This window comes from Apaloderma vittatum, unplaced genomic scaffold (assembly GCF_000703405.1).
Source record: "Apaloderma vittatum isolate BGI_N311 unplaced genomic scaffold, ASM70340v1 scaffold9896, whole genome shotgun sequence".
NCBI lineage: Eukaryota > Metazoa > Chordata > Aves > Trogoniformes > Trogonidae > Apaloderma > Apaloderma vittatum.
Window position 1 is genome coordinate 82,039 of NW_009721243.1, and position 24,225 is coordinate 106,263.

At 47.8% G+C, this 24,225-nt stretch overlaps 1 protein-coding gene across 1 annotated transcript in view; it reads left to right on the forward strand.

The window, feature by feature from the left end:
* LOC104275370 (centrosomal protein of 112 kDa-like) overlaps positions 1-24,225 on the forward strand; it is a gene marked incomplete at its 5' end in the record, with an annotated part of 109,898 nt that overhangs the window by 81,573 nt on the left and 4,100 nt on the right. The window contains one exon of the mRNA XM_009871301.1: positions 649-713. Within this exon, the coding sequence (XP_009869603.1) occupies positions 649-713 (65 nt within the window). The remainder of the gene's footprint in view (positions 1-648; positions 714-24,225) is intronic.

Sequence of the window (24,225 nt, forward strand, 5' to 3'; positions counted from 1 at the left end):
GCTGAAGCACAGGTGTCCTTGCCTTTGAAAATTGTTGAAATTCCTCTTTGAAAACATCAGACAAGAAGGGCAGGGGAACCTCTGCACCTGTCAGGATTATTTATTGTTGGAGGGGGATGAAGAGGATAGGCTGGGTAAAAGCACCGAGCAGTGATAAAAATAAACGATAAAAAAAAAGAAAATACTTGAGGCTCGGGCAAAGTTTTCTAAAAGCGTTGCTAAATATAAAGGACGCTGCCCGGCTGTCTGCTCTCGGTGAGTCCAAGAGTGACCACAGGGTATTAATAAACATTAATTTTCATACGCTGGAAGGACAGGTGAGTGCCTTCATCACAAGAGCAAAAGCGCAGGGATCAGAGCACAGGCATCGTATGGAAGTCACGAGAGGAACCAGAGCTCCCAAACCCTTGCAAACCCATATGGTACCACCAGCTGAGTTTAAAAACTGGTTTGACTCTCTTCGCAGCTGGAGCAGGTCCAGGGAAGCTGCGCTAACAATCTTCTATCAAGTATTAATTCAAGTATGCAGCTTAAGTGTTACTGCATTTTATTTCGGCAAGATAGACCAGAAAAGCACGTTTATGAAATGAGCGCAAAATTAATAATCAGAATTTTGTGCCCCATTTTCACATGGGATGTATTTTACAGGTAAATATTCTGGAGAAAAGAGTGTCTATCCTCCAGGAAGAGCTGAACATCCACCATGCCAGAAGGTACGGGATTATCTTTGATCAATTTGTACCATTTCACACCTGGGGATCCCAGCTATTGAAGTTTTACGGCTTAATTAAAACACTCATATATCGTTGCAGTTTTGAAAGATCCTTATTTTCAGTAAACATGCGTCTGAGAATTTTCCCAGTGCTTAGTCAGTACTATTAGAGCAAGATTAGAGAACTTGCAGGTGCATTGCAAGTCTGGGCTTTGCCTCGACGTTCATGATGAGACAGTGGCTCGGTGCACAGCTGCAGCTCTGCGGTGGTGCCACCTCCTTTTAAGATAGAAAACAATGATGCAACGCGTAATATTACAGATCACATCTTCAAAGTACCGGATCTTCATGAGCCTGGGCTTTTTTTTCAGGCGTTTACACCCTCCAATATAAATTACGGCAAGTGCTGCAGCAATAAAAAGCCTTGCTGTGCCTTTAGAGTAAGTGATTCACGTGGAGAGGTGAGTAAAAGGAAACTTCCTAGGAAAGCCACTCCAGCTTCTTTATATTTATGGAGTTTGATGATGCTTTCTTGTCTCACATGAGGGTTTCTGCAAATAACAATGTGTGCTTGTAAAAGTAGCGTGAAAATTTGTGAGATACGTAAACATTCATACAAATGTTAGCAGTGTGCAAGTTGCCTGAATATGTTAATCCTAAGGTATTTGTTAATGAGAATTAGCTAAAGCTAAATGGATACTGAAAATACCACAGATTCTTGGTAATATGTCCAGTCCAGGTAACTTTGTTAGATACATGTAAAGCTGTAATGCACCCTCTGGACACTCTCCAGTAGCAGCAGCAGCAGCGTTACCAAGGGATGCGTTTTGTCTCAACCTTATTCTGAATTAGTGTCTTCACAGTAAGGAAAAGAGCTGTCTAAAAAGCTGAATAATCACGTCCCCTTAGATGAGGCCAGGCCACAAATGACCGAAACGCCAGGAGTGGAAGGAGCCCAGCACGGCGCGTGGCAGCTCCTCTCCTGACCGGGCTTGGTCGTGGCTTTGTGCTGCTTCTCTTCAGGGAAATCTTCTTCTTCACCAGATCTTTTTTCCAAAACTACATTCACCCTAGTTTTTGTGTCAGCATTTACCTGACCCTCACTCCCTGAAATGCTGCTTTTTGCTGCTGTAACGCGCACGGCGGCAGATGTGATGTCACTCCTCGGTGGCTGCTCCCCTGCCACCCAGCCCTGGCTTCAGCCTGTTGTGCTTTTATAGTAAGAATAATAAGATATAACTAATGAGAATCTCTTCGTTTTCAGGTAGCTGCTGGAGCTGTTGGATTTCTTTGGTTGCCAAATGGACTGCTTTGAATAGGTTTGAAGATTTGGCTCTTGTAAATTCAAATGCAGAGATCAGTGGCTGTTTGTTAGCACATAAAATGTGATGAAGTTCATTAAAACACGTCCATCGCTCATGTCAGCATGTTTTTAGTTGTATCTTACTTCCATTATTTTTTTTATCATTATCTTATTACAGACTTACACTTCTGATAACTCTGTGTTTGACTCTGTGCTGAGCTTGCTTACCGAGCTAGTGGAGTTTCCTCTACTAGTATTTTTATTAATTCCAGTACCATTCTTTTCACTTTTATACATGAAGGAATTCCCATTTTCTATTATTATTATCGTCCAAGATATTCTGACATATTTTGACATTGTTTCATGTCCATGAGTTTACATAATATTAAAATACTATTATTTTGTACTATTTTGTTTTGACATTATTCTCCTGCTTGGGCATCTCACTCACCTCAGTCGCCACAGTCCCTATGAGAGTTTTGTATGGCTTTGTTCACTGGCAAAATATTTTCATGCTGTGTGTCAAGGAAAATCTTGGAGTGAGAATGAAAACACTGTGATAACAAATGCAGCCACTGTTGCTGGTTATATCTGTTGCTGGAGTTGGGTGTGCTGGTCACAGGAAAGTCCTTCATCATTTTCTGCCGACAGAGTTACGGGGCGTTAATGAAAAAGAGTCGTAATCGATATGGCCTTGAGCCTGTGGGCTCTCTTGGATGATCCTGGTAAATCTCAGGATTTATCAGATTCCCGCGGGTTTGCCAGGATGAGGTTGAACCGCGATGGGAAGCCGAAGGATCTGGACAGGGAGTCATCCTCACAGCCCGCCCTTCCTGGCTGGGGAAGGCTCGCTTACCTCTTGGCCATCCATGAGTCAGGGTGTACCTTAGGACATTTGTAACCCATGAGTTCAGATACGCCCAACACAAGAATAGCTTTTGTTTTCCCCAAGCACCGTCCTGCCGGCAGCACCCGTATCACGGCCCGGTCGATGCGCTGAGTGCTTGGGAGGGGGCAGGAAATCCCCATCTCCTAAGCCCAGCTGTGGCACGGGCAGCAGCAGCGAGGCTGGGCAGGGTTTGGAGGGTCTTGGCCACTCTTCCGCCCGGCTGCTGCGTCCTTATCTCCTCCTGACGTGGAGACCAACGGGGAGAGGCTTTGGCAGGCTGGGCTCCAGCCACCCCCTGGCAGGGAGCTCCTTGTCCCGCTCCAGCCCCAGCTCTCCCGGATGCTGTGCTCATTGTCGGGCTGGTCCCCGCCTGGGCAGGTTTTCCACCTTCCTTGAATCAACAAGTGATTCTTCTAATTATAGATAAGGGCTTGTACAGGCTCCGATAAGGGAGGAGGTGCTGCGGCAGGGGGCCCAAAAATCGCCCGGGGCAGCGGGTGAGCTGCAGGAGGAGGAATTTGTTTGGATGCATTTAGGTAATTGTGGGCAGTAAAATGCACAGAGAGGTGCAGGGTAGGGATGGTTGGGCTCCTGGGGAGAAGCACCCATGGGGTGCTCACGGGGAGTTACCTGCTGGGTATGGCCCTGGGTCCAAAGGGCAGACGCTGGGACAGTGAAATCTCTCGTCATGCGTGAAGGAAATGAGGCAGCATTGATTTTGCTGTTTTGCTTGTGGTTTTGCTTGATATTTGGGCGGTTACGTCACTTCTGAAAGTAGTAATGGGGGTACCTCTGTAAGGAAACACGGAGACCTTTTGAAGATAGTTGAATCCAGGCCTGAATTTCCTTATTTTTGACGGATTTGGGTTGCTGATGTCATTGATGATCAAAAAGCAGCGTGAGAAAGGTGCACCTTGGTCAATCAGGGAATTTTAAAACTCTGGGAAACTCCCTCCAGCATCAAATACACGAGGGGCGTTTCGAAGGTGCTTGTAAACCTGAGAAGAAACTAAATTTGAGGTGGGACCAGCTTGGGTATGGCTGCAGCTTTATTTGTGCTTTTTAATTCTTTAATTCTACTGATTTTGCTCTGTGAGAGAAGATTGTTTTCCCTCTATATAAAACCCTGTGAGGAAAAGGCATCATAACATTTTTGACCGATATCGAGGGAGGTGACCCTGATCAAGGTGACGCTGTATTTCAGTGCCACTCACAGTTCTTGCGTTACACGTAACAAATATGCTCATTTCTGGTGCAGTTGGAAGAAAAGGGATACAACCTCCCTTCTGCTCCCAGCCCTCTGCTTTCTTCTGCAACAGTGCTTTGATTGTACTGGTGACAGCAGATACTCCTGTTACTTGCCCAAATCTCTGCTGACTGTGGTTTCAGACTCAGAAATGAATTTGCTGCACAGAAAAAAAAAATAGTTCTTGTGACTAGAAGAAAATATTTGCCATCACTAGAATTTCTTCCAGGGGTTTATTGAATTTTCTGAAAAACAGGCACTGCTTTGATTCTGATGACAAATGCTCTTGGTAGAGAGTATATATGCGATATGATTTAATTTTTTTTAATTATCTTAGTGCACTGCAAGTCCTTCCCAAATCACAAAATGTACTGGAGGCACCACACACTACTAAATTATACTTGGTCTTGTTCTGAGGGTACAAAGGAAAAGTGAGACATCAGATACTGTACGAAAAAGTTTCAGAACACAAGGTCATTTTAATTCAGGCTTTTTTTTCCAAGGAACTATCTTTTCTAAGCTTTGATATTTTGTTCAGAAAGGTCATTTCTTTTAAGCCTTTGTCATTAAAGAAGGCTTTTTCTTTAAAGTGCGCTATCAAAGAGCACAGAAATTGCAAGTTACTGAAACTAAAATGCATGATCAGTTTTAAGTCTGCCAGTAAAGCCCACTTAAAATTAGATGTGCTCTGCTACTGGTGGCTTCTTTGATAAAGCCAGTGAAAGATACGCAGTTGGTCAGGCAACAACAAAAAAAAGATAATTAAATAAAACTTTTCCTTCCTAAATTAGAAATCTTTTTTTGTGTGTGAAAAATCATTGAATTGAATAAGGATCTGATCCTGCGAAACCATGTCTTGTGTGAGAGCGAGTGTGCTGCGTAGGGGAGCGGTGGGTAACACTTCTACAGAACAATTGTGCAGCTCTTTCACGTTATCTGACATCTATAGTAATGCAGATAAGCCAAGCCCCTGGACAGAACATCACTTATTTACCATTAGCCATGGGAGAAGAGACGTTGTCTTTCCTGGTGGCTCTCCTGATGCTGTTGCTAGCAATGGTAATCTCTAATTTTCATTTTAACCCGGATCTGTCCAATATTCAAGGTAGTATTTTCAGAAGAGCCTGGAGAAGCTGGGCGTGCAGCTTACCTTCACACAGGGAGCTTTTAGAGCTGTGACCTATTTTGACCCGCTCTCTAAAGCAATTTTATCAGCAGAACTGGGTTCCAACAGCCTATTTTGTTTCACATGCTCCGTAGACATATAGATTAGTGGAAACGGCGATGTGCTTTCTCTATGTCAGCACGTGCATCAGACTTAGTACTTAGGACTGGAAACAAGGAAATGTGCATTTGTAGGATGAGCAGAGTAAAGGAATAAAATCATAGAATCACAGAATCCTAGAATGTGTTGGGCTGGAAGGGACCTTTCAAGGTCATCTAGTCCACCTCCCCTGCAGTGAGCAGGAGCATCTTTAATTAGATCAGGTTAAAGACACCTTTATCTCAGCTGGGCAATTACTTCCAACTTCATAACATCTGTTCACAAGATTTGTGCTTTAAGAGTCTTACTCTTCTCCCATTTGAAACCTGATACCAAAGTTCAAGATCAGGCAGATTTGGCCATCATTTCAAAAGATTGCGGGTCCTAATTCTGCCGTTGTCTTGTTCAAGTGAAACGAATGCTGAAGTTAACTTTGTCCAGTTTTACCCAAAGAAAGGCTTCAAAGAATTTTTTTAAATTTTAGACCTAGAATCCGTAAGAAACCCATTGGTCAAAGTGATTCATCAACAGCCAGAGCCTGGATGTTTGTAAGGCTGTGTTTAATTGTGCTCAGGAATGATATTACTTAAAAAAACTTATCGACACTTGCTTGTCATCTTCTTGTTTGTTCATCATCGGTGGATGAGGTTATTGACTAATTTCAGTATAGATTTGAAACTGTAATGAAAACCCTTATTTTACTCAGCTCTTCCTCCCCTCTCCTTCATCTTCACTGGGCTGCAGTAGATAAAATGTCGCTTGTCTGGGGTCCCGGGGGGAGGAGGGGCAGGGAAGGGATGGGGGACGGGGGGGCAGGAGCTGTGGCACGCCACATTCTGCAGCCCACGGACAGAAGGTGCTCACAGCCTCTTCTCTGGAGAGGTGCTGAACTTTTGTTGTTGTTGTTTGTAACGTTCTCTTTGGAGTCTGTAAAGCTCTGTTGGATGAAACCTCAAAGTGCCAGCTCAGCTGTGTATGTAATTGATGCTCACAGACCAGAAAGGATATCTTGACTGCTTTGTTTGGCGTTTCTGTTTGACCTCGCCAGCAGCCCGAGAACACCTCCAGCCCCGCAGCCCATGCTTTCCGCTCCCTGGTCAGCCACGCCGCCGGGGAAGTGCAGGTGCACGGGGGCACTGGCGGTGAGCGCTGAGGGCATCTGAGCGCCAGCGAGTCCTCCACCAAAACCACCCGGCCCACGGCTCACACCGCCTGAACCAGCTCAGCCTCCTGTTCCTACCAGCAATACACGTGTTTGCGTCAAGCCCGCCGTGCAGCAGTGTGCAGGCGGAGGAGGCAGAAGGTGCTTCCCCGATTCCTCTTCCTTCGAGAGAAACCCAGAGCTCCAACAGCAGAGCAGGAGAGCGGCCGGGTCTGTGTGAAGATGCTTTGGCAAAATGGAGAGAGGAAACCTAAGCTGTATTTCTTCAGACCTCTGCTTAAGCCACGCTTTTAGCCTGCTTGTGCAAGATTTGTGTATCGGTCAGGGTACCAGCCTTAGGCTTAGGGTAACCGGCCGCGGTTTGATGGCCTGCCACAGGTCTGGTGGCAGTTGGTGTAGCATAAAGCTGCTCAGGAGTTCAGATACCTGAAACATATTGTTTTCATAAACTCCAGCCTAGCACTGTGTGAAATTTAAATACCTCTCTGAAGTCTGCAGCTGAGTTTTTTCAGCAAAATGCCCGTGTTAGAGTGCTCTGAGCACCCAGGAGGGTGAGGCTCCCGAGCTCTTCTTCGCGGAGCCCGTGGGGCATTTACAACACTAAGAACCTGTTGAGCAGATGCGTTGGCCACTGGGCATCCTGGCCCCACCCAGGCACAGATCTGGAGCAGAGCAGATGGTTCAACAACTCGTTTACCGTTAATTACTGCTCCTAATAGAGCTGAATGTTACAGCTGAAATTGTCAGTGGCTGGTGCTGAGAAGTTTGTGTTTTGTGGGTTTTTCTCTGTTTATAGAGCAGTGTGGGCAATCCAGTTAAAGGTGGTTATGGAAAAATGTCTCGAAGTCCTAAAATTAGGTTGTGTGAATTGATCCACCAAATGTGAGTGGAAATAACACAATATCAAGTGCTTTGCACTTGAAATAATTGGAGAAAGATCTTTTATTAGATTAGTAAAGGCAACATCCCTCACCAGGTCCTGCAATTCTTTGTAAACCAGGAAATCCTGTGAGCTACAGGATCGAGCTGGTGGGGGTTCAGACACTTGGAGCTGCTCTCTTGGCTTCTGCTCTCAGCACGTGAGCGTCGAGCGGTTTTGTAAGATAGGGTTGCCACCTCCGTGAGGTGGACGTGTCCTTCTGCTGGGGGCAGGCACCGAAATGCACATACCTGTTTTGCTGCCCTGGGCATGTCTGGAAGGACACACGTTTGTGGCTGCACCTGAAGACGTGCAAAGCAATAAGGAGCTGCCATGAGGCAGTGAACAAGAGGCCCTCTAGGCTGTCGTCTGCCTGCCTGGCTGGTTGGCCCAGCTCCTGGAGCTGTCATGCAACTGATCCAACCTCACCTTCCTGGAGCATTTAGCATAGAGAAAGGGGATTTGAACCTCCCGCAGGCACAGGGACGTGGGTCTCCACGTGTTGCATTGCTCCTGACTAAGGAGCAGCAGGACCCACGGCTTCCCACCTAAAGCCAACATCAATCTCCCGAAAGTTTCCAGAGGTCGGACGAGGCCCGACTGCCTCGCTGTAAAGGCAGGACAGGTTTAAACAAGGGGACAACAAACACATGGGTGCCCCTTTCTGCAACAGCCCATGCACAGAACAGCCAAACAGAGGAGCATCTGCTGGCAATCCCATCCCACCACATGAGGTTTGCTCCCAGTGCAGGTGGTGGCCCCCGTGATAATTCAGGGCCTTTTGTCATACCTTTGACATGGTTCTTCCTGCCAGCTCTACAGGTGCCATAAACACTGGGTTTATGCTACGGTTATGAAATATAAGTACTGGGAGTAGTAAAAAAGTAACCCAGCACCTGCTAACCAAGCTCCGGTCACAGCAACAGGGTCCAGGTGCCACCCCACACCCTGGCCCAGCAGCAGCAGGGCCAGAGCTCTTGCAGGTCGTGGACAAAGAATAGCAGGAGAAACGAGACAGTTCCCAGCGGGACCCTTCCCACCTGAACCTTTGGCCCTAATTCAATAAAGCACATGTGCAAACACTTAACCTTAAACTGAAGCACTTAAGCCCAGGCCCATGCCCAGGCTTGGACGTGCTGACGAATGGGGATCTTCTGGGGCCTTCAGACCCCCAGCCAGGTGTGATGCTTAGCCTCTGCCCTTAGCACCAGTTACATCTGAACTGGTTTTTGCTCCCAGATGCCTTCCTCCAAGCTGAGGCAGTTGTTCTCTAAACAGCAGTGTTGTACGTACAGAATCATTTAGGCTGGCAAAGACCTTTAACATCATCGAGTCCAACCATATCTCTTCATTCGCTGTCTTTGGCGCCCCACAAGCTTCATGCGCAGTCCGTTGTGTCAGCAGCTCCAGCTCTGCTGTTGGGTGACCGCAGAAAGGCTCGTGCAAACATCTTGTCTGCGAAGAACAACTGAAGGTCTCGCCCCACAGTAAGTTGGTTGGGTCTCATACTGGTAGAAGCAGCTCCCCGCGTGGGGTGGATTTGTGTTTTCGTACTACGTTGTGCTGTGTTGGTGGAGTCGAGTTATTTAACCTTTCTGATGGATCTAGTAAGGGCTGTGGGCTATTTCCTTTTGCGTATTTCCAGTGGGGCTTGATCCTTTCTCTCCAGGCATTGCTAAACCATGTTTTAGGGTGCGAGCGAGCCCACGCCATCACGACAAGCAGTTGTTGGCTGGCGACTCTGAGCCCCGTGTGGGATCAAGCCCACATGTGACTTGGCGTGACGCCACCTCAGCAGATGGGCCTGAGCATCCCGAGACGCACGTGAGCGTCGGGGGCTGGACCGCCCCGGGTGCCGCCACGGGGAAACGGCCCCTCAGAGGTTGTGGGCGAGCCCCCACCCAGTTCATCTCTCTGCGTCACTCTTGTCTTTGCGGAGGCTCCTTTGAGGAGGAGGAGGAGTGCTTTGCTCATGTTGAGCCTCTCCAACGTGCACGTGGGATTTTTTTTAAATTATGGCTCCTGCTGTATGAAACAGGAGGATGGGAAGTGTTTGGTGGAGGAAGGACCCATAGTCCTTCACCTCCAAGTGCTGTTGTTACAGAAAATGCTGGGTTTTGGTCGGATAGTTGTTGTAAGTTACACAGCCATTGTAAGGAAGAGGGTGAGAAATGACAAGCTTAAACTGAAATAGTATTTTTAAATTGATGCAACTACTAGGAGCTTTTTAACTGGTATATGCAGAGATCTCTGGATCTACACACCTTTATTTCTCTTTTTTTCACATAAGAGCCATTTCTGAGTAAATATACACATGCTCATGTGAGTGCTAAGCTGTGAAATAGCTTCATGGGTGCTTAGAAACTTGTATTTAGAGATATAAAGACCAAAAGGGATTCAGGAATGGCCTAGGGACACCATTCCTAAAACTTCCCTGAGTTAATTTTCTGCTTCAAATCCAGTGGGTCTGGCTGAAACAGAACATCTCTATGAGAAAAAGAACTACTTCCCAAATATTACCAAAAATCCTCTTCTACATTCTTACTGACCGTGGTCAGATCACCTCTTACTAAACCTTTCCAAGCAGAATGGAGCCAGTTCCCTCAGTCTCACAACAGTTGTAATTTCCTGCTTTCAGTCGTCATCATGTTTTTTCTCTGAAAAATAGTAAGTTATTTGAATAGGGCATTATTAGAGTGGCGTTAATTAAAATGTATTCTTTTAAATCTGTTGGGTTTTTTGAGCATCCCAAATCTTCCTCTCTGAACAGGACGTTTTATAGAGCGTGGTGGTGGCCTGCCAGTCTGTGAGACCTGCTTTTGAAAAAGTCTGGGGCAGCTTTGGTCACAGTCCTGTTTTTGCTTAAGATGTTTAATGTGTTCTTTCATTATCTTTTGCAGCACAAAGGTTTTATTGTCCATTCTGGTAGCTTATCTGGCTCTTCCCCAAACACAGAGCACTCTTGACTTTTCACCCTTAGTCTATCATTTTGATCCAATAGCGGACAAAAATCATGTAAGTCATCTTTCATTGTACCATTTTCTTAAAAACCACTGTCCTTTGAACTGTCTCTCATTCTGCCAGTTAAAGACTTTACCATGCACCTTGGTTTGATTTGTAATTTCTCCCCTGAATTTGGTGTGTATAATTCTCTTCTTAATTTGTGATTATTATTTTTATTCACTTCTTCCTGCTTTCATTCCCTTTACTTGCCCGTGATGCTGTCCCGTCATTATAAAAACATAATTACATGTTACACATTGGTTTGGTCTGGCTAAAAATATTTTCAGAGGTTGCAATTTCCAGTCACGATTTTTTTGACAAAACTTCCTAAGCTGACTTTTCTTCTAATGGTTTCCAAGCTGCGAAAAACAATTCCGTAAAACGCATCTTGTGCGAGCGCAGCCTCAGAGCTGCCCTGCAGGGGCACCAGGTGTTGGGGTTGGGAGAAAAACAGGGGAAACGCGGCGGAGGAGAGAGAGACATCTCCTTCGCTTTGCCCGTGGTGTGATGCTGCGTCCCGCGTTGGGGCGATGGGTCTGGTTAAAGCCTTCTGCAATCCCCTTCCACTGAGTGCTGGGACTCGCAGGAAGCTCCCGCAGGTGTTTGTACCCCCGAGGCCGCAGCCTTTGCCCTCGCTTTGCAGCGAGGAGCCCTTCCAGGGCGTGTTATTTACTGGGCAGGCAGGTCAAAGCCTTTTCCATCTGGCAGCAGGCATTGGAAGCCGTGTTTTCACAACAGCTATGGGGTTTGATGCCTGCCTGGATTTGAATGCCCCAAGGGCTCTTTGATTGAGACTCTTTGCAACCTAATGTTCTCCCAAGGAACCCAAGCACCCTCGGTAATTAACCATGTGCAATTATGGATTATTTGTATCCATACCTGTCATCTGGGCTGCCTGTGTTGGAAGTCTAGAGAGGAGCCAGGGCTTCGGGGTGGGTCTGGATCCTCCTGCAGGGATGGGACTTCTGGGGGGGCTCAGGCCATGGCTGAGCTTCGGGAGGAGATGGAGAAGGGGGAGAAGATGTCACTCCCCAGCCAAATTCACATTTTACACCTGCAGTTGCTTTGGTTTTAATTTTTCTTTGCCCATGGAGGGATGAGGACTGTGTCCTGGCCGGGTCTCCTTTCAAGTGCTTGGCCGCTGTGGTTTTCCTCCCCGAGCAGGGAGGTGTCGGGGTTTCCAGCAGCTGAAGCTCCCGAGAAAGCGGTGACGAGACAGAGCATTACAGGGAGGACGTAGCGGCTGATGTCTTTACAGCGATGCCGCTTCCTCGATGTTCCTAAGATGCAGATGAAAGTAAAACTGGCAGCCGCTCCACACGATGCAAATCGCGGCCCCGCGGAGGTATGCCATGTTTAACCGTGGTTATGCAAGACGCCGCTGCCAAACCATGTCTTCCTCCGTATGTGGCTTGACAGAACATTGTGTTTAACCTCAGACTAGATGGGATAAAACACGGTTCTCTGTCAGGACTACAAATTCATGTGTCTGTCTGCACCTAGGCTCTGTCTTCCACTCCTAACTGTGGCAATTTCCATCGTGTAGACAGGTGGAGTATTTTCACGGGGACGCAAGAGCCTAAAATCTCGGTCCTTATAATCTGAATTAGGTTCCTAAGTCAATGAGAGCATGGACCTAAGTCTTTTAAGCACTTAGAAGAACGCCCTCTCTCCCAGAAGGGGAAAGCCCTCGCAGTGGTTTGCTCATCAGCTTGGCCCACATCTGCTCATACCCAGATGTTGCCCCAGCTACAAGCAGACTCCGTTTACTACCGAGTGTTACATACGTGCTCAGAACGTTTCATAGAGTCCCGCGTGGGGGTTAATGTGTAACAGGGCTCTCGGCTCAGCATCTCTGAAAGGTGTCCAAGGCCAGCCCATCCCCAGCTCACAGCTTTCCCGTGTGGAGAACGGGGACCCAGCTCCATCCCAGGCAGCCCATGTATGGAAGAGCTCGAGCGCTGATGGTCTGTAGCACAGCTCCCCGATAGAACGGGGTAATAATTAACAGCCTCTGTGGTCACACAGCACCTTCCATGCGAGAGTGTTTTTCTCTTGGATGAAGAGCCTGTTTCTCTCAGATGTTGTGATGCTACGTCCAAGAGACCCATCTTGACAGATGATCTCCTCGGGGTGGGTTTGTGGCGCAGAAGATGTGTTGCTCGTGCTTTGACACGTCTGTTGGAGCAATCCGACCCGCGTTTCTGCTAGGTGCCGAGAGGCAGGAGCTGCAGAGGGCTGCTCCAGGTCCTGCACTGCATGGGCCAAGGCTTGAGCAATGCTTTGTCGGCATCTCTTTAGTGTCAACTCTAAACCTGGCCCCGCTCAGCCGCTGCAGGGAAGAGCCTGCGATAGAAAACATGATCTCTCTGCTCTCAGCCTGACAAGTAATTGGCCGTTCGTACGCAGGGCCAAGCATGATGCCTCCTCGCTGCAGCCCTCTTGGGGTGGTTTGATTTCGGGGCTCCTCCAGGACAGTGCAGAGCAACCCCTGAGCATCCTAATGAGCCCCCTAATGAGCTTTGTTCGGGGGCTGCCAGCACAGCTGCCGTGGGGACAGCTGGGAGATGCACGGAGCTCCTGGGCCCTCCATATGGATGCTCTTGACCTCTGAGGCCTCCGAAACTCCATGTGGCTGCTGAGGACAGTGGAAAGGGTCAACCCCCTCCCTAAACCCCCAACAAAAGGAGGTTTTTTGGTAGATGCGGCCAGGACCAGGCAGTGAAGGGGTCTTGGAGGGAGACCCAGGGTGGGGACGGGAAGGTGTTTTCAAGGGATTTGCGGCAAAACTCGCTTGTAAATGCAGGTTGAAAAAAAGCCAACTACCCCGGTCGCAGCTCTCGCCCGGTGCCCGGTAAACGGGTCCAGGCGGGTCGAAGGGGGCTTGGATTCAGCCGCTGCCGTCCCGGCGAAAGGCTTGTGGGGGCGTGGGGTGACTTTGAACCCCCTCCCCATCCCTGGCAGCTTTGTGATCAGTGCTATTGTGGGGCCGGCGGAGCCAATCCCCGCCAGCCCCGATTCAAAGTCCAGGTGCCAACCAACTTGAACTCTCCAGCATCCCCGCCGTGAAGCAATTATTCCCTCAGACACATTCATTGTTCTCATTACACCATAAATTGTGAATGAATTAAACATGCACTTACCACTATGCACCACAGCTGTCAAGGAAAATAACACACGAATATCGTGCAGGGCTGGATCCTGCTCCCGCTCCTCTCCCCGGAAGGTTTGCTGCTCGCAGGGGAGGAGGCAGCAGCCCAGCCCTCTGGAGCCGGTATTTTCTGTGCGGCCAGGCCAAATCTCTGTTCTCACTCACTGCAGGACAGGACTATCACCATTGGGGTTTGATGGTTTAATTGTGGATTTGGGGTTTTGGGGTTGTGGGTTTTTTTTGGCCTTTTGAGCACACCTCTAGTGCTGTTGTGCAGAGGGAAAGCTGGCCCCTGAGCTTTATGAGTTCAACTGCGTCTTTACTTTCAGGCACAAAATCCTGCCAGGGGACAAATCAAGTTTTACTTGGGGCTGGCAGGGACAAAACTGCTCGAAGCCTCTGGGCCAGCAGCAGCACAGTCCCTGGTCCAGGACCGCCCCAGCCCTGGTGCAGGGGTACTGGGCTCACCCCCACGCTAGGGGATTTCATTGTGTGTGACCTATAGCTGGTGAGGGAAGATGTAAAAGAAAGGTGATTTATAGCACCCAACTTCATCTTACTCTGCTGTAGATGAATATATACTTTCCCAACAAGAAGCATTTATTTATTTTCTAGTCTCCCCACCATGTCTGTGGAGCTTACAGAGCCAGGAACAGTCTCCTGGCATGGAGTCGGCAGATAAATTCCCCGAGCGTCCCCCCCCCTTCAAAGAGGGGACCTGGAACTCGTGGCTACCTTGGGGTACAACGTCGGGATTCACCAGACAGGATTACAGAGGGGGCTTTTCTTCTGAGTGCGGGAGCTGGAAGTTTGTCTGCATTTCTCCTCTTGCGCCGCATCTCCAAGGAGGTTTTCACTTTCTAAGAAGGATGTTACCCACTGAGCTATTCATAGGAGTTAAATGAGAAAAGGGGTTAATAAAATACGTGCTAGAAAAAAGAAAATAAGATTAGAAGGGCTGATGTTTTGGCTGTGAGGCCTTCTGTGGGCTGCAGAGAGAAGGGGGAAAAAAGGAACGAGATTATTATTTTTCTTTTCTCTGGCTCAAAGAACTTCATGGCCAGAATGGCACCACTAATCCAATTTTCTTCCTAACAAGTATTTTATCAACACCTCTTTCTTTTTTCCCTCTCCTCTATTCTCCTTCCCTCAGTCTCTGTGCTGACAAATTATTAGTTGCATTAAAATTAAAGTTTCAACTACACGATGTCTGCTCTGCAGAAGCCTTTGCGGGGCTCTCGGGAGCTGGAGACCCCCACGACTCAGCACCTCTCCCCACGCACTTGTGCCCGTGCACATGCAGTCGTTGCACTTTTCTTGGGCACCTGGTTTTCTCTCGCCAACCACAGAAAAGTATCTTTTACAGCCCTTTGGCAGAGGATCAGATGGCAGCTCCACTGAAAGCAAACAGCCGCCTTTCCGAGGGAGTAAATATTTCGCAACGTGTTACTTCAGTGTTATTTATTATGAACATATTTTCCCTTTTATCCGGGGATTTGCCAACTCTTTGGAGCTGTCACAAAACCTTGCCGCGGCCTCGAGGAGGGCTGTGCCTCTCCTACCCCACCCCTGCCGTTTTGAGGGGGAACTCGGAGAAGTTTCGCTCAGCCCCAGCTCCCCTCCGGCAGAGGAGGGTGGTTTGCAGGAGCCTGGGATGCCTGAGATGGGAGATTCAGTTCAAGCAGTGGGTTCTGTACTGGAGGGAGAAGGTGAGGACCAGTCTGCCCCACGGGACAGTGTCCCAGGGGGGTTTGGGGCAATGTGTTAGAGGAATGGGCAAAACACAACGAAGGGAGTTGCTCTTTCTTGTTGCCTGTCTTGTCGCTTAAAGCTGATGGAGGGAGCAAAAGGGAAGATCTCGTGTAGCGGAAGGTGCTGGAGGAGGAGTGGGTGAGGGAAACATTAAGACAAGACCCAGGAGAGGACTATCTGTTCCTGGGTGGGGGAGAAAATGAATTCAAGTCTTTAAAGGACCTGATTGATCTTCATTAGCCTGTGACTCCTGTCTGGCTGTGGGAAACTGCTGCTGGACTTCATGGGGCTGGGATGGTGCGAGGTCCTGCAGCCCCAGGCTGCTTCTCTGGATATGTGCTCTTTTGTGGCATCGTTTATTCCCTCCTTCAAGGATTGAGGAAGCTGGTCCCCTCCATCCAGGGGAGGACCCGGGATAGAGCACAGGAACAGCTCTCGGGTCCTTTGCCCAGGTCAGAGCCAGCTCTGGGAGGAAAAAAGCCGCGGGCATTTATCAGGAGGTGCAGGGAGCAGAGCCGGGTGTGCTCGGCCAGCTCTGCTGCTTTGCAGAGAGATCACACACAGAATCACAGAATGTCAGGGGTTGGAAGGGACCTCAAAAGATCATCTAGTCCAGCCACCCTGCCAGAGCAGGGGCACCTACAGTAGATCACACAAGTACTCATCCAGGTTGGTTTTGAATGTCTCCAGAGAAGGAGACTCCACACCCTCCCTGGGCAGCCTGGGCCAGAGCTCTGTCACCCTAACAGGGAAAAAGTTTTTTCTAATATTTTTATGGAACCAGTTTTGGAGTTTATGGACAGTTTTGGAGCAAAGCCATGTCCTCTATGGTATCTGACTCTACTCTTCAGTATAACGAGCTGGGAAAAAAGAATATGAAGTAATAATCATAGAGCAAGAGGGTACGTCGCTGCAGCCAGCCCCATCCCGTGGGGCTCAGTTCTCCGTGGGATGAGCCTGTGCTCCCCGCAACAGTCAGCTGGGATTTCCAGCAGCCAAGGAGGCTCCCCAGGAGCTGGGTTGTGCCCCGACCGTCTCCGGGCAGGCTGTCTAAGCAGAAGCATTATTACAGAAACAATGAGAACTTGAAAGTGTTTCTTTCTTTCTTCATTACCTTCTTGCATTACCTCCCTCTTGCCTGAGCATCCAGGTGCTCATAATTGGCCACACATCAGAGCAGCAGCGAGTGTCTCAGCCCTGACCTCGCCGCCACAATTTGGGATTTCTGCTTAGCCAGGAATTAGCTGGGACGGAGAGTCCTCCTGGTCCTCCTGGGCTTGTGTGTGAAGGGCTCTGGAGGTAGAGCAGCAATGACCCGCCGTGGTTCGATGTATGAGGAAGCCATCGCGGGGTGTTCCCTTTTGTTTTCAAGACTCCTTGGCTCTTGTCTTCACTAGAAAATTAGACCTTGTTGGAACACGACTTTGCTTCAGCGTATTAATTACTCGGATGATTAAGATAGGTCAGCAGTTAAGGGTAGACAGGCACGGTCATGCTCAGCATAACGTCAGGTGATGGGAGTTAATCCTGCGATTCCAGTAAGATTCACTTGGGACCAGGTGGCATAATTAGGACCAACTAAATCTTTTTTTAGTCGAATTTGGATTTTACTGGGAAATCAAATTTTCTCCAAACAGAGAGGAGTTTCTAATTCATGCCTTTTTTTCCCCCTTTATGGCAAAACGGAAACTCCAGGGCCAATTCCAGCCCCAAAACCAGTCTGTGTAAATTCTGAAATGCAGCAGTGATCCGTGTCTTTCTGCACACTTGGAGGTGGCCTCATCGCAGACCTGGCCTTTGATGGCCCCGGCCAGTGTCACCTCTGTCACCAGACCTCCTGGGCTGGACCCGTGGGGCCCCCAGCCCCCTCGCAGCACACGGCTCCCGCGGCCGCGCTCCTTGGTATCCCGTGGAGGCTGTCATTAGCGTTTCTCAATCAACGCTTTCTCGTTAGTGACTGGGGCCAGTTGGGAGCTTTGAATGAAGGTGGAGCCGAGCCAGAAAAAGATCCTCTCCCGAAAAATTATAATGAAAGCAGTAATGGCTGGATCCTTGAGCAATGCCTGCGTATGACAATCATTGTCTGGAGGCTACCTTAATTACGAAAGAGTCTTCTCAGCCTCAGGCTTCATGGTCTTGGTGCCTTTACTCTCTCTTGGGCAATATTTTATTGCTATTGTCCTCAACCTATTTCATATTAAGTTCAGAGTGTCTGAAAGTTATATGAAATATATGTTTGGTTTGTATTCTATTTGCACGAATCTCTTCTTTTTTGTTTGTTTGCTTTTTTGTTTTGTTTTTTTAATGGTATCTGGAAGCCTAAAGCTGGGATTATCTCAAGGATTATAGGAGAATTAGGCACCCAAAGCCAATTGATTTTTCACTGCGAATTAGCCAAGTGCATTTGGAGGGCTGAAGAGTTTGGTCTGTGCTCATGGCTTCAGGTCCACCTCGTACCTTCCTGCTAAAGGGACCTCAGCCCCGCTCAGCTGGCCTTAAAAAGGTGCCGAAGCAGGAGCAGTCAGTAAGAAACTGCAGGTATGCGGAGGTAGACGTGGCCCTGAGACATTAAACTGCCTTTGAAAATCTCCTTCTGGCTCCCTTAGGCTCTTTCGAAAATGCCACTCTAAGTTACCATCAATTTCGATAATTAAGCACTGATTTAATTTTAGAGTAACAATAATTGTGAACATTTTCCAACCCAAGCACCTTAAATTAGACACGCAGATCCGAGCGCTGGCAGGGGATCAAAGCGGAGCGGCGTGATTTTCGGAGATGCTGAGCACACGCAGCTCTCGCTTGACAGTGTTGGAGGTTGCGCTCGGGACTTCAGAAAAACCAGCCCATTTGGGCTTGATCCCCTGCCAAGCTCGGAGTGCTCAGCGTGCGTTTCAACACCTTGCTTTAGGCACCTCAAATTAAAAAAAAAAAAAAAAAATTAAAAAAAAATCTGGCTGGGAGTTTTACACTAGTTTTCCCCTGGCGGGAGTGAAAGCAGAGGACGAGGAAAGTGCTGGAGTCCTGTCGGGGCGTGTCGAGGGATGTCACCAGCATCTTCGCTGACAACTATCAGGCAGGTTAATTCTGGGATGTCACCAGCATCCTCACTGACAACAACGGGGCAGGTTAATTCTCCGAGTCCCCTTCCCTGGTCCTGCCTCCCTCCGAGAAGGGACTCCTGCATCCCACGGCGGCTTTGGGGTGGGGTTTGGGACCTCCTGGGTGCCAGCGAGGTGCTACTGCTCCTGGGCAAAGGCGGAGACCCCCTTGCTGGGGCGTCCCACCTGGGGAGGGACTCGCCCGTGTCCCGCTCTCCGTCTCGGGGCCCACGGACGAAGCTTTGGGCTGGGGGGTCATTGCTGGGGCCAGGCAGGGCGGCGGGACCCTGGTGTGGGGACCTGTCTGGGTCCCTGCTGAGGCTCGGCAGGGTGAGGAGCCTTGGCGGACATCAAAGCTGTGATTAAGGCAATACTTTAATCGTATCTCCGTGCCTCATTACTCGTCCTGCGCCTTTGATGAAGGCTTCACCTCCCCGTGCTCTCCCCACTCCCAGCCGCACCCTGAACGAGTGCTTTTGCTTTATTTTTAGCAGTGACTTGGAAAATGCTGGGGCTCCTTTTTTCCTTTCGTTCATTCCCCCCCTTTTTTCCCCTCTTTCTTTCCTCCTTTTTTCCTTTTTTTTTGTTTTATTGAAGGTTCATGGAGGAGCTCTGTGTCTGTCCCAGCCCCTCCAAACCCCGGGCAGCCGTTAAGGGAACATTCACACCTATTTTCCTTGCCTTGTCTCCCCTTTATTCTTATGAAGCTCTCATTGATTATTGCCCTTAAATTCCTCAGTCCGGTCATAGATAAAAGGATAACCACTTCAAAGCAAAGTGTTAAGAGTTTAACCTCGAGCTAAAAGAGTGGACAACAAGGTAATTGAGGGTAATAACTGATCACAGACCTACTTTCAAAGGCACATGCAAGCCTCACTTTCAGATGGCTTTAATTTTATTAACATTTGTAGCAGCTCTAGATGCTTTTGAATCATTACAAACTTCAAAGCTTGAGGTAACACTCCAAATGGAGAACCCGACACCAGGTTTTTTGTTCGGACCCACATCATATTGATAGTCTCTGTTGCAAGCGTGTAACATCTCCTCTCAAACTATAAAAACCTAGATGAAAAAATGTTGCCAATAGAGAAGATCAAAGCCTGAACCTCCCTTTGAGTGATCCCAAAGAAGTCAAAACAGAAAACAACATGGGGGGAAAAAAATACATATCTATATTATTCTGTCTTGCTCCATATTTAAACTTGTGTGCGGAGGTGGATGGGGAATTCTCTGAGTTTTATCAAACTGTTTGGCTAATCATCTGTTTCTCTTTGGGCATTTAGAGCTGGCCCTTTTGCTGTCCATGTATGACACATTTACAGCCAAGAATTTGGAAACAGCACATGATGGAACAGCCCTGACTCAGCTGGGTGGGGAGCCGCGCGAGGTAAACGTAAAATAACACATTTATAAACTGAAAACACAGGAACTAAAATCAAAATTATAAAAGAAGGAGAGTCCTCCCATCTCCAGCCCCTGGCAGTTGCAGCAAAATGAATTGTCTGTCGATGTCAAGCTGTTTTACAACCAAACGGGTCTCACAGCACCGGGTCAGCGGGATGTGCCCGTGGTCCCCCCGGGTGGCTCCTCCTGCCTTGTCCCAGCTCGACCCTTCCTGGGGCCACCTGCTGAATCAGCCCCAGGAGTTGATCCAGGGTATAAGTAGCCTTTTTCTTCTTTTCCTTTTCCTTTTCCTTTTCCTTTTCCTTTTCCTTTTCCTTTTCCTTTTCCTTTTCCTTTTCCTTTTCCTTTTCCTTTTCCTTTTCCTTTTCCTTTTCCTTTTTTTCTTTTTCTTCTTCTTTTTCTTCTTCTTTTTCTTTTTCTTTTTCCTCTTCTTTTTCTTCTTCTTCTTCTTTTTCTTCTTCTTCTTCTTCTTTTTCTTCTTCTTCTTCTTCTTTTTCTTCTTTTTCTTTTTCTTTTTCTTTTTCTTTTTCTTTTTCTTTTTCTTTTTCTTTTTCTTTTTCTTTTTCTTTTTCTTTTTCTTTTTCTTTTTCTTTTTCTTTTTCTTCTTCTTCTTTTTTCTTTTTTTCTTTTTTTCTGGCGCAGGGAGGGTTATTTTTAACTGGGTGAGCTCCCTGAGCTTTCTCAATGAAGGGGGTGGCCCAAAGAAATGGGCTGTCCCTGCTGCCAAACCCTCTCCCCGGAAAGCTGCAGCTTCAGGCCGGGGGCGAGGCTCGATGCAACCCCATGCAGGCAGGGAGAACCTCCCCAGCCTCCTAAAGTCATCAGGAGCAGATAAATCATTTGGATATATATACATATTTTTAGTGGTTTACAGCAGCATCCAGCAGGTTTTGAACGGGTGTAATCCTTTCCTCCCGGTTTGCAGCGGTGTCGCAGCAGAGAGAAGTGTTTGGGAGATGATTTTGGTTTTGGTGCCTTCCAGGATGAGAGGCTGGGTTTGAGCCCAGGGTATTGAACAGCATCTCAGCTCCTGGATGGGCTGTTCCAGTGGTCCTCCCACCTCAGCCCACCCTGGCTCAAAACCTTCCAACTGCTCCAGCTTGGAAACGCAGAGCTGAACCATCAGCAGCTCCGCTGGTAAAACTGTTGAAGGCAAGAGCTGGATGCTGATGAACGCCAGGTATCTGGCCCACGGGATTTTGCTGGTTTACTTGCAGCCCCACCTCACAGATCAACGCTTCCAGTGTTGTCTGGTGTCGGGTCAATCACAGAAGAGTCTCATTATCCGTGTTCACCTCAAGACCAGACGTGTAACATGCATAAGCTTGTGGAATCTGCCTACTTCTAAATGCATTGAATAACTTTGTGTTTTTAGCCTGCACTGATACTACATTCTTTACGAACTGAAATCAATTTAATACAAGCTGTTCTCTCTGTTTGCATGTTAGGTATCTGTTTGTGTAATGAAAGGACAATGGTATATTGGTTAAAGCGATGGAATTTATGTTATTGTCTGAAGTTACAGCTTGCATAATAGGCAGATATTTCAGCATTTCTGCTGTGCTTTTCATGAGTCTATTATCAATTGCACAGACAGGGCAGATAAATGGGACCCGGCGCTAAAACACATGTTACAAAGGCCCAAGGCAAGCCTTGGCTTGCAGACCCAGATCTGTACAAAATGTGCTCAGAAATCGCTGCCTCGGTTGTCTCCGTCTGCTGGCACCCGTGCCACGCCATCCTCGGGGCGGGCGTCCCACCAGCATGTCCTTAAAGCTTGGCAGGAGGAGGTGGATCAGGAGGTGCCTCATTTTCTGACCATCGTCCCCAGCTCACTTTGGTGGTAGGGCCACAGCGGTGCTTTCGTTTGATTTAACCAAGCAGGCACGCCAGTGGAGACCACAGTCATCCTCACTGTTGCAAACCCCTATTTCTGTAATGGCATTCCCAAGCGAAACCCTCCGCGCATGATTAAGACCATCGGAATGTTCTCCTTTCGGCTTGCAAGGGGCTTGTGTGGAATCTCTCGTTTACGTTAATGAGAGTTACACACACAGAGGTAAATAGACCCATAAATATATCCCTACCAAAATCATCAGAACCAGTATTTTCTCTAGACTGGAAATCCTGCAGCAGTGTAGTTGCCCTGGTGACCCTCACAACCTGACCCTGCATTAGCTGCAGGAATATTTCAGCTTTTACTGCTTTCTAGGAGATTTTAGAGCTTCCCCCAGGTGGAAATGTTCACATTATGAAACAAACTCATCTCAGGAAGAAGCAGCTGGGACATAGGAGGTGACAGCAACCTCCTGCTCCCCTTGGTGCCTCCTGCCATGGCCACTCCCCCCGTCAGGATCTCCTGCTGCATCATCACTAATGAGCTGATCTGTGTTTTCTTATTAGAAGACCTTAGAGGGGGACATGGGGCACATGAAGGGGAATGTGCTGGTCTTTTCCAGTGCAATAATAGCAAGCTGGGAGCTGCTTCAGTCCCCAGAGGACCCTCATGGGGTGGGTTGTGTCTTGAAGTGGAAGGGCTCTTGGAGGAACAGAAGGACTGTGGGGAATGAGCATCCTCACAAACGTATGAAGAAGGAGAGGGAGGAGTTGTCAGTGGTGATGTGAAAGCACCAGGAATATGATCTCAGGGTAACAGGTGACTCAAGTTAACTTTGTTTTCAAATTAACAAAAAAAAAAGGTATTTTAATTTCAGCCACGTTGGAAAGAGACGGAGAAGCTCAGAACCTGGTTTCAGTGACTGTAGCTGGGGACTGCAGGCTTGGGGATGTGGTTTAACAGCAGGTCGGTGTCTCCCCATTTTCAGTGGCAAACGAGGTTCCTAGTTTGTTATGGGGAGAAAGGAAACTGTGTGAGTGATTTCCAGGCTTCTATGAGAGGATTAGAAAGTGTAACTAGCAAAAGGAACAAAGATTAAAATAATATTTTGATGGTCTCACCCATGGCCTCATGATTTCTACTAAAAAGAAAAAAAAATCATTGATGACTCTTAATGAAACCTGTCTAAACAGTCATTTTTTGGGTCTAGTCTGATGAGAGGTTGGCCTCACACTTATTGAGCTTCTCCTACGTTTAATGAAAAGGGGGAACAAAGATGCCACTATTACTTGTTTAACCTTTCTTAAAAGGATTACGGTGAATGTTCCCACGGTGGAAGAAAACACCTTCTCATAAAATCAATAGGGCTTTGGCAGAGGAAGATATGATCTACTTTAAAAAAAAAAAAATTAGATAAACTGGGAGAAGTGCAATCTGATACTAGATGAAACAGCACCAAAAATTTGCACTTTGTGCTCCTGGGGCAGAAAAGGTTCGGCAGACCCAGTGCCACAACAGCCAGGCAAAACTCTCCCAAGGAGCATCCAGGGATTTGCTTGAGAGCAGGTGGCTCCGTGGGAATAAATATGTTTCTGGATGTTGCTGCCCCTCTAGAGAGAAGGGCTGGCAGCTGGGGATATGTTGTGCCCCAAAAGCACAAGATCGTTTTTTTTTTATTCTAGTTCTAGAAAATTATGTGGAGAATTGTGTAAATGCTCCTGATGTGGTGGGTCAGGTCCTGCAGCACAAATCCCGACGGCCATTCCATTGCTGGTTTGGACGAAGGTGTATGTTAGAGGTGACTTTGAGGGCTCTTCCTTTGGTTCAAGGCAATGAGGTAGAGCTTAGTAGGTGGCCTGTCTCCATCAACCTGCCAGAGATGGCTTTGGTGAAGAAGAAATCCAACCAAAGAGCATTTGTTGTCTTTTGGGGACTGTGCTGATTTTCCCTATGTTGATGGAAAGTCCCAGGCCGTGTGTAGGGATTTTGCTGATTATTATTATTTTTTTTTAGAATTAGCTGTCCACCATTTCCTCTTTTAACTACAAAAATCTGCCTTCTGGTTTCTTTCGGGTTGACGTTTGCTCTGTCTGATAGATACTAGGGATGTTCTCAGTGCTGTTCCCAGCATCGAAGGGGCTCAGATACAGGACCTGGTTGTGCAGCTCTTTGTGTCCAGAGTACTCCAGTGACTTTGGGGGCCAGGTCTGCACCTGAGGACCCAGTGCACAACATGGGGAGGCTTTCACCACGCAAAGTCTCCTCTCTCCAGTCTGTGTTTCATATCTGGAAATACAGGCATTCTTGAAAAAAACCCAACTAAATGGGTTTTTTTTCAGACTCAGTACTGGTCCAGCTCATGAGAGGCAGGGTGGAGGCATCATCCAGCTCCTGACAGCACCGTGAGGGCTGGAGCCTCATACCCCTCAATATCCTCCTTGATACTAAGAATTCAATGTATAGGCAGAAACAAACCAAAACTGGC